Here is a 15,095-nt window from a genome sequence, read left to right as displayed (position 1 = left end):
ACGCAAATGAAGTGCATGAACATGTGTTTAGCCCCTGCTCGCACAAGCGAGGATATGACTGTGCGCACACTCGCCATGGCCCAATTGCAAACCCCTCAGTAGTGGGCCATGTCCCACAGGTTGTGAACCCTGGCTTTACTAGCAATAGCACTTAAGACTTATATACCGCTTCACAGTGCTTTACTCAAGGTTGGCTGAGTCAACCTTGATCCTGGGGAGATTTGAACTGCCAAACTGCAGGCAGCCGGCAATCAACAGAAGTAGCCTGCAGTACCGCACTCTAACCAGTGTGCCACCATGACTCATACATGAAGACAGGAGACCAACTCTGCTTGTTTGGGACAAGGACATATTTTTATTGTCTATATCTGCAGATGCATTGCAAAACCTCTTAGAGGTCAGAATAAGGGAGTGAGAACTTCCCAGGATGGCAAAATGGATCCACAGTCCAGCCAGCATCTCCCCTCCTCACTGGGTGTAGAGGCTAGCGGCAAAGACAATGTCCCTCTTGATCATGTTGGAGGCGGCTTCCATCTTGGCGTGCAGGGTCGGCTCTCCCGTCACCCGGGCAGCGTTGCGCATCTCGCGACAGGTTTCATCCAGGCGCTGAATGCAGCGGACGATGATGCCTTCCTGCACGTCGGTCAGGCGGGCGATCTCGGCAAAGGGCTGAATAGGATGGAGAGGAAAAGGAAGATCTTGGAGCTGGTGCTTGGGACTTAAGTGCATCTGATTTGTCAGAACTACCACCTCACAATGGCTGTTCGGTACCAGTCTGACATAAAACCGGTGTGTGTGAGAGAGAGAGAGAGAGGGAGAGAGAGAAAGGGAGAGGGAGGGGAAGTGCTTGGGGGTGGGAGAAGCTACAAAAGTGAAGGTGGCAGGATGCATGGCCAACGTCGTGGGCGAGACGGTCACACACCCTGGTATCTCCGGGATATGCACTGAAATCCCCCCCCTCCGCTATGGGGGTCCGTCCATCTCCTGGTTCGGACCATAGCTGCCTCGAAGGGGCAACGAAGAATGGGGGAGCTGCCAGAGCGAACGGGGAGACTGCAAACTCCCTGCAGCTCCGGATATCTTTCCCCCGACCCAGCGGGGAGGAATGCAGCTGCCATCAGCTGCAACAAAGCCACAAGATTGCGCAGGAGCATGAAGCACAAAAGAAACAGACTATTGAAGTCGGGTGAGTTATCACCAACTCATGAAGAAACCTTATTTTGAAATTGGCCCAAGCTTTGGAAAAAAAAACACTTTAAACTAGCGGCTAAACATACTGGAAAGTGAAAGTGGAAGGAATCAATTTAAAGAATACACAAATTCTGGAAAGTGAGGGCTTGGAATGGAAGTTAAGAGCCCTAATTACACAAGAAAAGAAAGTAAATATTTTTTTTTAATTAAAAGTGAAGGTGGCTGTCTGAAATGGTGTTCGAGGTTGCCTTGTTATGAGAAGAATACAGCTGCGAGCCAGACTAAAACCAGAGTGGCCATTTCAAAAACATCTTGGAGATTGATAGGACGATTAGGCGGCGGGGGGGGGGGGCGCAGGCAGGAATAGGATGCGCCTAATAGCAATAGCAGTTAGACTTATATACCGTTTCACACTGCTTTACAGTCCTCTTAAGTGGTTTACAGAGTCCCCAACAATTTGGGTCCTTATTTTACCGACCTCGGGAGGATGGAAGGCTGGGTCAACCTTGAGCCCTGTCAGGATCGAATTACTGGCAGTCAGCAGAATTAACCTGCTGTACTGCATTCTAATCACTGCGCCACCACTGCAGGGAGAAGAAGTTTTCACTTAGGGAATTGGTGTGTGAATTTCAGTTCTGCCTTTGCATTACAGGTAGTCCTCAACTTAGGACCGCAACTGAGCCCAAAGTTTATGTTGCTAAGTGAGAAATTCGTTGTGAGTTTCCTACCATTTTACGACTTTTCTTGCCGCGTTGGTTGAGTGAATCACTGCACTTGTTGAATTAGTAACACAGGTGTAAAATGAATCTAATTTACTCATTGACTTGGCTTGTCAAACGGTCATAAAAAGGGATTACAGTTGACCCCGGTGGGACACTGCAACTGTCATAAATGTGAGTCAGTTGCCACGCATCCAAATTTAAATCATGTAACTAAAGTCTATGGAGATTCTCAGTTATCCAGGTCAGGGGTCTGCAAACTTGGCTCTTTTAAGATTTGTGGACTTCAACTCCCAGAGTTCAAGTCCACAAGTCTTTAAAAAGCCAAGTTGGCAGACCCCTAATCCAGGTTACGGTCGTCCCAAGGTGTTTTTTCAAAAGGCAACTGGACTGTGTTTTCTTTGCTTCTCATTTAAGATGCTTCAGTCCAGAACGGAAGAAGGTTCTTGGATGAAAAGTGAAATGTCTTCAAGAAAAAACACAGTCCAGTTGTCCCAAAGTTGCCTTTTTCAGAAGGCAACTGGACTTTCTTATTTTTGTTTTCTTTGAAGACGTTTCGCTTCTCAGCCAAGAAGCTTCTTCAGCTCTGACTGATCAGGAGTTATATTCCTTGAAGGAATATATTCCTTGCAATGAAGGATTTTTGGATGACTGAGAATCTCTACAGGCTTTTTAGCTATACAATTTGGGATGAACTCTCTTCGAACGGTGCAGGAGCAGGACTGGATTCCCAGAGGAAAAAAAACTGCAGACTACAGGAACCATTTGCACTAGTCAGGTGACCCTGAGGATCCAGATAAACCTCCAAGTGCTTCAATGACCCTCTAAAACAGGGGTGTCCAAACTTGGTCCCTTTAAGACTTGTGGACTTCAACTCCCAGAGTCCCTCAGCCAGCAAAGCTGGCTGAGGAACTCTGAGAGTTGAAGTCCACAAGTCTTAAAGGGACCAAGTTTGGACACCCCTGCTCTAAAAGGATGCAAATGACCAGCTTTGTCTGCAAGGAATATAAATCCTTCCATTCCCCACTATTCTGAGAGCTGAAGAAGCTTTTTGGGTGAGAAGCGAAACATCTTCAAAGAAAAAACAAGAAAGTCCAGTTGCCTCCTGAAAAAGTACCTTTGGGACAACCCTGACCTGGATGACTGAGAATCTCTACAGACCAGTTTTCTTTTGAAAAAGTACCTTTGGGACAACCTACCAACCAGCACTTTCTGGTCTGCAGGAAAGTTACTCAGTTATCCACTGGATGGTCCAAGGTAACCATTCCTTTTCTATTATCTTGTCCTTGGGGTTCCTCAAGTGCTCTCATGGTTTTTCATTGTCTCACTACCCCAAAGCTGCAAATGGTTGTTGTGGTCCACTGACAGCCTGCGGAGCTGGCAGCGGAGTCAGACAGTAATGAGGCTGAGGAAGAGCGTGGGCCAGTCCTGGAGGCTGGGGAAGGCCCGGATGAGGGCTCTGTATCAGAGGCAGAGGTGGGGCCAAGGCCATCGGGGAGTGATGTGCGAACTCCGGAGCCTCCAGAGGCTGACAGTAGTGAGGCAGAGGAACAGGAGGAGCCTGTTCCTAATGCACGTATGAGAAGAGCTGCCAGAAGGCAAGAGCAGCTCAAGCAAAGAGGACGACTCGGGAGTAGGGCCAAGAGATGATTGGCCCCTCCCATAAAGCTTAAAAGACCAGCAACAGCGTTTGGGCTCTTTGCCGGAAAACAACGTTGATAGCCTTTTTTTATTATTATTTACATTTATATCCCGCTCTTCTCCGAAGACTCAGGGCGGCTTACAGTGTGTAAGGCAATAGTCTCATTCTATTTGTATATATTTACAAAGTCAACTTATTGCCCCCCCAACAATCTGGGTCCTCATTTTACCTACCTTATAAAGGATGGAAGGCTGAGTCAACCTTGGACCTGGTGGGGCTTGAACCTGCAGTAATTGCAGGCTGCTGTGTTTTAATAACAGGCTTCTTACAGCCTGAGCCACCACGGCCCTTGCTCCTTGTCTTGCTGCATTTATTTCTTGTTGGCGTCTTCTGCTTTTGAACTTTTGCCAAGAAAAGCCTTTGGCGGTTTGCCTAATTAGACCAAGGTTGGTGATAAGACTGAAGACTTGTGTTATGAAGAATTTGCTTTGATTTAGTTTGGACTACGCTGAGAATGAGTTAATTTTTAAAGTTAATTAAAAGTCTGTTTGTTTTTGAACTGATTGCGTCTACTACTACTTACTTGGGCCTGAGTCACAACAATGGTCAACCATAGGAAAGAAAGTATCACACTTTACTCACTCCACAAACACAGGAGCTTTGTCCGTCTTAAGAGTAAGAGAAGAAAAGATGGTCCCCATGAGATGAGAGAACTCAAAGCTGGGAAGGGAAGGGAACGGGTGGAGCCTGAAACCTTACCATGCCACGGGCCCATTCGTAAACCACTTCCACCAGCCCGAATTTGTACTGCTCCACAAAATCCTCGATCGATTCTTGCAGGCCGCACTTGCGCTGCAGCAGGGCAATCTGTTCGGCTACCGAGCGGATGTGCTCTATGCCCTGAAGAAAGAAGAGGGAGAGAAGGTGGGGATTCGTCCAGGAGACACTAACTGTCATGGCCGACTCGCCAGGCGCTTTTGCTCGCAGCCGGACAACAGGGAAGAGGGAGGGGGGTGTATGATTGGAAAGAATGGGTGGCCTGGAGGGAAATGAGGAATTCAAGTGCACTGCTTGGGGCCTGGGAGAGTCTCGACACCTCAAGGTTGAACTTATGATGAGGGCCTTCTGAGCTGAGCGGACTGTCTCCCAAAAGAAAGAGATTGCACTGGATTGGTGGACAATGGACAGTGGGTGGCCACCGGGGGGAGGGGAGGGAGATTTTTAACTATTCAGTTTTTTACGCAAAAACTTCAGAACTGGCTATGCTTCTACTGTGCCTATAGGGACCTATCAGTAAAGTTGTTGTTGTTGTTGTTGTTATGTCTTTTAATGACCTTGTAATCACTGAATGGAGCCTGACTGGCCGGATGCCCTTCCTGTCGCCAATGCAGAGTTCGCAGCTGATATTTTACTCGTTGTGCCCAGAGAGAGATATACCTGCTGCTACCTAGGATCGAACTCACAGCCTCCTGATTGTGAGGCGACAGCTCCTCCTCTAAGCCACTGCACCGTTCATCGATCAGTAAAGTTATATTCCTGGTAAAATAACGTGCCAGGAGTTTCCTTTTGCTGCCTATGCCAATGGGATGGTTGACGTTAAGCCAGTTGACATAGTAGTAGCCTGTCTGGATCTCACCAGGAGGCCAACAACTCTGAGATGTCGGTGGCAGACTAGGACTCGGAGGAGAGGAAGAAGCCTAAACGGCAACTCAGGTCCTCCCTTGTGTCCCGCTTCTCTCCCATCTCCCACTCCCCACTCACCTTCTGAAGGACAGAGGGCAGCTGAGGCTCCACCTGGGTCCGGACCTGGCACACCGTGCAGCTCAGCAAGGCCACGATCTCCTCGGGCCGCAGGTCGGTCAGGGCATTGTCCAGAAGCAGCTGTGTCAGGAGCAGCTCATGGTTGCTGATCTGACGGGCCACGCTCCCCTTGAGCTCCACGGCTCCTCCTTCGTTGATGTAGCCCAGGGAACGCAAGACCTAAAGTGACCAGAAGTGGAGACTGAAAAAAAAGGCCAAATAGCTCAACTTCTGGCTTGGGGAACTAAGGAGAACACTCTCCGTTTGATGATTCCATGAAATTGTCAAGAATTCACCACGAGACCATGCCGTAGCAATAGCAATAGAACTTAGACTGATATACTGCTTCATGGTGTTTTATTGCACTCTCTAAGCCAGGGGCTCCCAGCTTCTGAGTCAGGGCCCACTACAGGGCCGCAGCCTATTCGGAATTGGGCCGCACGAGTGGCTGGCTAGAGCAAGCGCAAGCGCGTATGCAGCTCAACTTGTGCAAGCAGCGGGCTGGTGGGCACTAGTGCGTGTGCTGGCTAGCCACTCGCGCAGGTTGAGCTGCGCAAGTGTGTGCCAACCTGCCACTTGCACAAGAGCTGCCTGCATGTGCATGCCGGCCCACGATTCGCGCAGCCCAGTTCCCATCACCCCCTCCCCCAGCTGGGCCGCCAAGCCGCAAAGGTTGGGAACCACTGCTCTAAGCGGTTTACAGAGTCAGCATATTACTGCCTACAATCTGGGACCTCATTTTACCGACCTCGGAAGGATGGAAGGCCGAGCCAACCTTGAGCCAATGGAGAATCGAACTACTAGCAGTCGCAATCAGCAGAATTAGCCTGCAGTACTGCATTCTAACCACTGCGCCACCATGGCTCAAATAGATTCATATAGTGCCAAATTGGGCCAGTACCCCATTACATTACCGACCTCGGAAGGATGGAAGGCCGAGCCAACCTTGAGCCAATGGAGAATCGAATTACTGGCAGTCGCAATCAGCAGAATTAGCCTGCAGTACTGCATTCTAACCACTGCGCCACCATGGCTCAAATAGATTCATATTGGGCCAAATTGGGCCAGTACCCCATTACAAAAATGCTTTCTAGTGAGAGCATTGGAGGACTGCTAGAATTGGTCCTTCAGACTTCAGTTCTTCAGGCTAACCACTGGGGTGCATTTTCAGTATTTCAGAAACACTCAGTAATTTAGATTTAAATCTTAGAACACGGAATCCTTGAGCTGGTCAGGATCAAACTCCTGGCAGTCGGCAGAATTAGCCTGCAATGCTGCATTCTAGGCAAAAGAAGAAGGGACGACAGAGAATGAGGTGGCTGGATGGAGTCACTGAAGCAGTAGGCGTGAGCTTAAATGGACTCCAGAGGATGGCAGAGGACAGGAAGGCCTGGAGGAAGGTTGTCCATGGGGTCGCGATGGGTCAGACACGACTTTGCAACTAACAACAACAACTGCATCCTAACCACTGTGTCACCACGTCTCAACTTCAACTTTTAAGTTGAATGCCGTACCAGGGTCAATAGCCATTTCCTACCCAAACAAGTGGAGGCCTTGTCTGCGAATTCAGGGGAAGGCAGGGGGCCAGGCAGAAGAGATGGAGAGTTGACTAAGGGAAATGATGCACGGATGAGCAAAATTCAAGATTAAAAAAAAAAAAAAAGACCATTGAAAACATGCAGTCCTCTTTCCCAAAATGTGGCCTCTGCTCTCTCCAAAAATAATACAAGCACCTGGGTTTGTGCCAGGTTCAACTAAATAGACTGGCTGGGCATCTTTTGTGGTCGAGGAGCCCCACCGAACATTTTGGGAGAAAGAGAAATGCTGCAGGAAGTCAAATGACCACAAAACCTTGACAAGATTTCTCTAGGTTGCCCCAGCCATCGGTCTGATCCAACTGCAGAGAGGCACTCACTTCAACGCGCTGGTGATACTCAGGCAGTAAGAGAAGGGACTGATCTGACAGCAGGAAGCGCAGCTGGTCGAGTTCGTCCAACACCCGTTGGCGCTCTCGGAAGCGTACAAACTAGAGAAATGAAGAAGGAGATCGGAAAGGTGAGAGAAGGGATGTAAGCCAACCAGGGGTGGGTTCTACTTACCTTTACTACCGGTTCGCAACGGGGCTGCGCACATGCACAGAAGCTTCCTGATGACGTCCGGGTTGGTGGGCGGAGCCTCCCGCTAGTTTTACTACCGATTCTTGTGAACCGGTCCGAACTAGGAGCAACCCATCACTGAAGCCAACCTCAAGCCCTCTTGTGCAGAACGACCACATCCCCAGTGACCATGGTGTGGAGGAAAGTATGCTTTTCAATGCAACCGGAAGAGGCCTGGCTGGGCGAGCCTGTCTGAATATTTGTTAATTTTTCTGGAAAAGAGCTTCATCCCTACGTCTGGGCTGCAATTCCTTATTAAACCCAAACGGAGCTGCTGCTTGTCAAAGAACACAACGAATGAAAAGGAGGACTAGGGGTGACGTGATAGCAGTGTCCCAATATTTGAAGGGCTGCCACAAAGAAGAGGGAGTCAAACTATTCTCCAAGGCATCTGAGGGCAGGACAAAGAAGCAATGGGTGGAAACTAATCAAGGAGAGAAGCAACCTGGAACTAAGGAGAAATTTCCTGATGGTGAGCACAATTAATCAGTGGAACGACTTGTCTCCAGAAGTTGTGTACTCTCAAACACTGGAAGTTTTCAAGAAGAGATTGGACAACGATTTGTATAAAGTGGTATAGGGTTTCCTGCCTAAGCAGGGGGTTGGACTAGAAGACCTCCAAGGTCGCTTGCAACTGTTATTCTGACTCCTGTCTCCAAGCTTTGCCTTAGAGAGCACCCAAGCCCCTAGTATAGGAGGGGGAAAGACCAGCTGAGTCATAGATTCATAGAGCTGGAAGGAACCTTACAGGTCTTGTAATCCAAATTGCTGGCTAAGGTAGGAGTCCTTATACCATCCTAGACAAATGGTTGTCCAATCTTTTCTTGAAAACCTTCAAGAATTCTGCAACTGGCCAACTGCAACTAATCTACAGATTGAAGAAAGAAATGAAATAGCGATAGATAGATAGATAGATAGATAGATAGATAGATAGATAGATAGATAGATAGATAGATAGATAGACAGACAGACATATACCGCTTTATAGTGCTTTACAGCCCTCTCTAAGAGGTTTAACAGAATCAGCATATTTCCCCCAATAATCTGGCTTCTCATTTTACCCACCTTGGAAGGACGGAAGGCTGAGTCAACCCTGAGCCTGGTGGGATTTGAACTGCCAAATTGCAGGCAGCCAATAGTCAGCAGAAGTAGCCTGCAGTACAGCACTCTAACCACTGTGCCACTGAGTCTTGACAGATGATAGATAGATAGATAGACAGATATAGATATAGATTAGATCAGGGATGTCAAACTCCCGGCCCATGGGCCAGATGCGTCACATGCTGGCCATGGCCATGCCCGGTTTAGCGAAGGGGAAAAAAGTTCTGATACATAACCCGCCACCGCCATGAAGACGTGAGTTTGACACCCTTGGATTAGATAGGTGATCAATAAAGATAGATGATAGAGAATGAGATACATATAGATGAGATAAATAGATGATAGATAGATAGATAGATAGATAGATAGATAGATAGATAGATAGATAGATAGATATGTATAGATTTAAAATTGGAATTAATATGAATGAATACACTGTCTTTGCATTTGCTAAATGTGAGAAGTTAAAATGCGGACAGGTGTTACCTGCCTTTTACCAAATCCTGTGCAGTTTTTAATTTACAGTATTTCTACACTGTTGTTGTTCCCAGCAGAGGCCAGAGCAGTTTACAAGGAGAAAAAAAAAAGAAAAAAAAAAGGGGGGGGCAGAAAGAACATCAAACCATCCCAACAGGGCTTGAAAAAGAACAAAAAAATTATTTTAATTAAAGACACACAAAGCAAAAACAAGAAAGAGGCAAATGTAAAGGCTGGAGCAGCTGCTAAACTCAAACAGGTACGGTTTCCTGTTTTTGAAAAAAGAGATGGGAAGGGGGAGGGGGGCAACATCGGGAGACAGTGCCAAGGAGGCTGGCAATTGTGCCGAAGTCTGGATCACAATCACACTCCTCGCTCCCGTTCCTTTTGAACTTGCACCAAGGGGGTTGGACTAGAAGACCTCCAAGGTCCCTTCCAACTCTGTTATTACTCTGAAGATGGTGCCCTCTACCCTGCCTCCTTTTCCAAAGCTGCCCACAAAATGCCGGCCCTGAACTGACCTCTATGTGGAAGAGTGGGCTGTGGACACACTGGAACTCTGGCAAACGTTCCTCCAGACTGCGGGCCAGGATCATGCTGTCTACGACTTCCAGATCCTTCAGCTGAAGGTCGTTCACGGGATCCAGGAGGGGGAGGCCTTCCGGAGAGCCCTCGGCTAAACGCAGCAGCTCCTGGGTTGCTGTGGCCGCTGATGGTCCAGGTGGGTCGTTCCTGCAGATGGTGAGAGAGGGAAACAAGGAGGCCACAGTCGGTTTTTCATGGGTGGTGCGGTGGCCTAGAGGTGGAGTTCTCACCTCACAATCAGGAGGCTATGAGTTCGATCCTAGGTAGATGCAGATATTTCTCTCTCTGGGCACAATGAGCATATATCTGCTGAATATAACTCCGCATTGGTGACAGTTAGCCAGACTCACAAATCCGCACAAAGGATTATGGCAAAATCAAGGCCCACAGGGGTGTCAAAATCAAGGCCCACAGGCTGGTGTGGTCAGATCCGGCTGGCAGGGCTACTTGTGTCACTTCAGCCTAGTTTACCCATTGCAAAGAGGAAACACACCCACCCAGTCAGCCATGCCCCCCCCCCAAGGTCAACCATAACCCTGATATGGCCCTCAGTGAAATTTGAGTTTGACACCCCTGGATTATGGGGTCATTAAAAGATGATGATGATGGCAGTAGGTTTTTAATGCCTGACCCTTGAAAATCAGTGTCTCCTGTAACTGGGTGCCTTGAATCCTTCCCAAATCTCCCTTGTATTCCAAGTCATATCAACTTCGGGATCATGAGCGTGGGACCCACCAAACAAAAAAAGCTAGCTAAATCTTTCAGCCAGGTCTAAGTTACTGTGAGATCACCAACTTTCATGTAGTTTTATAGAAGTGCTCAATTTTATGACTGTAATTGACCCCAGTGTTACAGTTATAAGTTCTGGCGGTCATTAAACAGGACACCACATGGCCGCATCTCAATTTGTGACTTTTTTTTGTGGTGGTCGTTAAGCGAACACCATGGTCGTTAAACGAATGCCATGGGCGTCAAGCAAAAATGTTTTCCCTGAGGGGCGTATTTTCTGCCAGAAACTTACACCGGAAATCAGCAAAAAAAAAAAAAAAAAAAGGCAAAAATCACAGCTACATGACTGTAGGACACTGCAAATGGCCGTAAATTCGTGCTAGTGGCCAAGCTACCAAAATACAATCATGTAACCACATGTGTGTGTGTGTATGTTGGTGTTAGTGTGGCCATCAGAAGTTTGAAATCAGTTCATAATTAGCTCTGGGGAGACCCGCCATAATTTGAGCAGTTGCTAAGTGAGGACTACCTGTAACCTACAATTGCAGGATTTTGATTCTTTAAAAAGATGTTTGGGCATAACAGAGGCCTGCTTTCCTATGTTACTGTGTGAAAGGAACATGTTTAACAAAGAGAGGATCTACTCCAAAGATTTGGCAACCAGCTTCAAAGAAGAAACCGAGAAAAACTGAGGGAAATTGAGAGAAAAAAGAATCATGAATGTCTGTTTGCCCAATTGGTTTGTTAGCACCCTTTCTTTTCATTTGCAAGAACTGAGCTCCAGATTGCTGGAGTAAAAATTGAGGAATGCCGTTCCTTCCAAGTTCTTACAAATAAACGCCATTTTCCACACGTTTATTTATTTATTTGACTTGTAAAAGCCACCCATCTGAAAGGAATCATTCCGGGCAACTTAACAATACGGCGGATAGCATCGGAAGCAGGGCCTTCTTGCTGGATCGGAGGGGATGAGTAGAAAACAGCAAATTTTGTTTCTTGGCTCACCTGAATCTGGGCATTTGTCGTTTCCTGAAATCCTCCAGGATACGGTCCGCATTAACCCGGAGGGTTTTTGTTGTGATGCCCAGAATATCTGCAGGGCCCAGTTTCTTTATGGTATGTCCACAGGGGCCTATGAGGGAGAGAAGAAAGAGTCTGGGTATCGGTGCTGCCATTTTCCCCTCAACTCTACGCTCAGCTAAATGTTGGTCTGCCATGAGGGCAGGAAACTGGGAAAGCCAGCAGGGAAACAGGGGGAACCTGAAAGGAAGATTTGAGAAACAAGGAAAAAAGTCGTACCGTTCTGAGACATTTCAAGGCCATGATCCTGGGAATGGAAGGCAGCGCCTATCCATTTCACCAACCTCAGTGGGGACAATATATCTTCTCTGAATGTGACTGGACAACCAGGTGATAACAGGAGGGTGGGCCAGGGAATGGAAAGTTAACTAGGGAAATTTTCGTGCTCAAAACTCTTAACATCAAATCTCAAAAAACACCCTATAGGAGCTTCTCCGTAACAGACAATGAAGAGGACAATAAACGAAGCAACGTTGTCATTCCATACGTTGCAGGAATATTGAGAAAAGCTCAGGAGGATCTTTAGCCAATGTTGTTGGCTAAAGTCAATGTTGTTGGCTTTAGTCAATGTTGAAGTGGGCAACATACGTGCCCACTTCAAACCCAAAGAATACACTAAGGCAGAAGCTTGTCCACCCCAAGGATAAAAGACCCAGATGCAAACTGAGCGATGTGGTATATGGAGCAAAATGCAGTGAGCCATGCGCAGATCCTTACATTGGAGAAACAAAACAACCACTTCATAAACGCATGGCACAACATGGAAGAACAAACCCATCAGGGCAATATTCAGCAATCCACCTGCATTTAAAAGACAAAGGCCACACCTTCAAAGATAGCAAAGTCCACATTTTGGACAGAGAGGACGGCTGGTTTGAAAGAGGGGTTATAAGAGGCCATCTATGTCAAAGTTGAACAGCCCTCTCTCAACAGAGGGGGAGGAATACGACATAATCTGTCTCCAATCAACAACACAGTCCTTTCAGCAGTTCCAAGAAGGCTCCACACCCAAGGGGCCGGGATAGCTCAGGCAATAGAGAAGCCTGTTATTAGAACACAAAGCCTGCAATTACTGCAGGTTTGAGCCCGGCCCAAGGTTGACTCAGCCTTCCACCCTTTATAAGGTAGGTAAAATGAGGACCCAGATTGTTGGGGGGGCAATAAGTTGACTTTGTAAAAAAATATACAAATAGAATGAGACTATTGCCTTATACATTGTAAGCCGCCCTGAGTCTTCGGAGAAGGGCGGGGTATAAATGTAAACAAAAAAAAAATTTGCACTATTCAGGTGACCCTGAGGACACAGATAAACTTCCATGTGTTCTTAGAGACCCGATAAAAGAATGCAAATGACCAGCTGTCTGCAAGGAGCATAAATCCTTCCGTTCTCCACCATTCAATCAGAGCTGAAGAAGCTTTTTGGATGAGAAGTGAAATGTCTTCAAAGAAAAAGCACCTTTGGAATGCTCAAACTCTTTGTTCTGGCTTTGCCTACTGTAACCACTTGGCTTTTAGTAAAAGTAACCTTTTGGCTACAAATGGAGTCGAGAGTGTTTCTTTCCTAAGGGACAGAGTTGGGTTACGTCTGACACTGGGCAGCTTTCCTGAGCAGCTGTGACTTGGGAGTATGAGAAGTTCAGTTTATAACTCTGCTGGAGGACAATCTTTGTCGGCAATCTTTGGGGGAATTTTGTTTCCTCCAAATGCATTAGCTTACTGAGGTCATATTGTGTTTCCCTGCTCGATGAATTCTGCTCCTCCCTCTCCTCAACCTCCCGCCCCCAAACTACTCCCTGTTCTGAGTTCTCCATCATTTTACCTTCAGGAAGGAAGAGCTTTGTGTGGAGAAGATCCTCGGGCAGAGGCACCTCAGCAGATGGAGGACGATTCAACTCCTGGCCTTCAGCCAAGTCCCGCTCCATGGAGTTCTTCTCACACATCACTAAAGTGCTGAAGACCCGATTGGTTGCGTCTGAAGAAACCTGGAGGAGGGAGGGGTCGAGATCTTTGTTCCAAAATGGCACCCGAGAGACACCAGGCCCAACTTTCACACTAGGCAGAACTACGTTCCCCCAGTTTTCCACCCTTGGTCTCAATTATGGGAGAAAAATTGCCTCACAAGATAGGAAGCTGCGAGCTACAAGACCTTATTTGTAAAAGGAGATGTTGCCTGAGAACTGTGGATCATTTAGGAGGGCCTCATCCAATTAATATCACCATCAACACTGGCTATCTCAAAGATAGATGGATAAATGGATGGATGGATGGATGGATGGATGGATGGATGGATGGATGGATGAATGAATGAATGAGTCCAGTTGGCGAATCCAGAAAAAGGAATTGCTGGGACATTATTTTACCAAGAGTATAAAACTTTACTCAATAAAACACACCGATTCAGAAGAAGCAAAACCAGCTCTGGATTTCCCATGCAAAAGCAAGCATAGTTAATTCCCCCTTTTCTCTATGGGCCACCCCCAGTCCATTAACATCCACCAATCACTCCTGTATATTTTGTTATGGGAAACAGCCAGTCAAGCCGGGACATCTGCTCGGGGTGTCCTTGAGCTGCCAGCAATGTCTCAAGGAAGCCGATGGATGCTTGAATACCATTTTCCCACTCTGATATTCCATCCCTCCCTGTTATTGTCAAGCTGCGAGCATTGGAAAAACATAGGCAAAAGTGCGAATCAGTCTTGAATGAATGAATGAATCAATAAATACTGAACAGTCTGGCCTGATTAGCATTGAAATGAGAGAATTCAGAATCCTGGAACTATAGTTGAGATAACAAAACAACAAAAGATGGGGCTTTGCTTGTTTGAGCTGCCCGGTTTCGGGCATGCCATGGCCCAGTGCTGGTCCACGGACTAGGGGCTGGGGACTCTTGATCTAGATCAGGGGTGTCAAACTGGCGGCCAACGAGTAGATGCGTCATGCACAGGCCACACCCACCCCAGCTCTGCGAAGGCAAAAAACATCACAATACGTCACGTGAGATCAACGAGACGCGGCGAGTTTGACACCCGCGATCTAGATGGACAAGAGCCAAACTTCAACTCAAGCTGTTACCTTTACCATGGCATGAATCCTGTACAAGTAGTCCTGGTTTAGTGACCACAATTGGGACCAGCAATTTGGTCACTGAGGGATGCAGCTGCTAAGGGAAACTGACTGTGTTTAGCCTCAGCTTTCCTTTGCTTTACAGATCTGCAAAGGTCGTAAACAAGAAGACTGACCACAAAGTTATTTTTTCATCAGCATTGTAACAATGTACCGTCGCTAAATGAAGCAATTGTTAAATCAGCACTCCTTATATTAGGCCTGGCCAGAGGAGAATCTTACTGAATAAGTCCATTCATTAGGCCTATTTTTTTTTAAAAAAAACTACTATACAGATACAAAGAGCACATACAGACAGGTTAGAGAAGTGTTTCTCCAGTATTCTGACTGGGAATTCTGGGAGTTGAAGTCCATATTGCCAAGGTTAAGGAATACTGGGTTAGAGGGCTGAATGAGTCGGAGTTCCTTAGATTAGTATGGGATAAATCAAGGGTTGGGCCTCTAGGGTTCCTTTACGACCTATGGACTTCAACTTTTTTTTTTTTAATTTGA

General features: G+C 47.0%; 1 protein-coding gene across 1 annotated transcript in view; it reads right to left on the bottom strand.

Moving 5' to 3' along the window:
• Positions 1–332: 332 nt before the first annotated feature.
• Positions 333–15,095, bottom strand: part of SKIC2 (SKI2 subunit of superkiller complex) — a 55,194-nt gene continuing 40,431 nt past the window's right edge. Inside the window, exons 23-29 of the mRNA XM_058172799.1 lie at positions 13,300–13,462; positions 11,406–11,532; positions 9,608–9,818; positions 7,268–7,378; positions 5,314–5,532; positions 4,312–4,452; positions 333–669 (exon numbers count right to left, since the gene is read on the bottom strand). Coding sequence (XP_058028782.1) covers positions 469–669; positions 4,312–4,452; positions 5,314–5,532; positions 7,268–7,378; positions 9,608–9,818; positions 11,406–11,532; positions 13,300–13,462 — 1,173 coding nt within the window. The 3' untranslated portion in view covers positions 333–468. The remainder of the gene's footprint in view (positions 670–4,311; positions 4,453–5,313; positions 5,533–7,267; positions 7,379–9,607; positions 9,819–11,405; positions 11,533–13,299; positions 13,463–15,095) is intronic.

This window comes from Ahaetulla prasina, chromosome 2 (genome assembly GCF_028640845.1).
Source record: "Ahaetulla prasina isolate Xishuangbanna chromosome 2, ASM2864084v1, whole genome shotgun sequence".
In the NCBI taxonomy this organism is placed as follows: Eukaryota; Metazoa; Chordata; class Lepidosauria; order Squamata; family Colubridae; genus Ahaetulla; species Ahaetulla prasina.
This window is presented reverse-complemented; position numbering and strand designations above follow the sequence as displayed.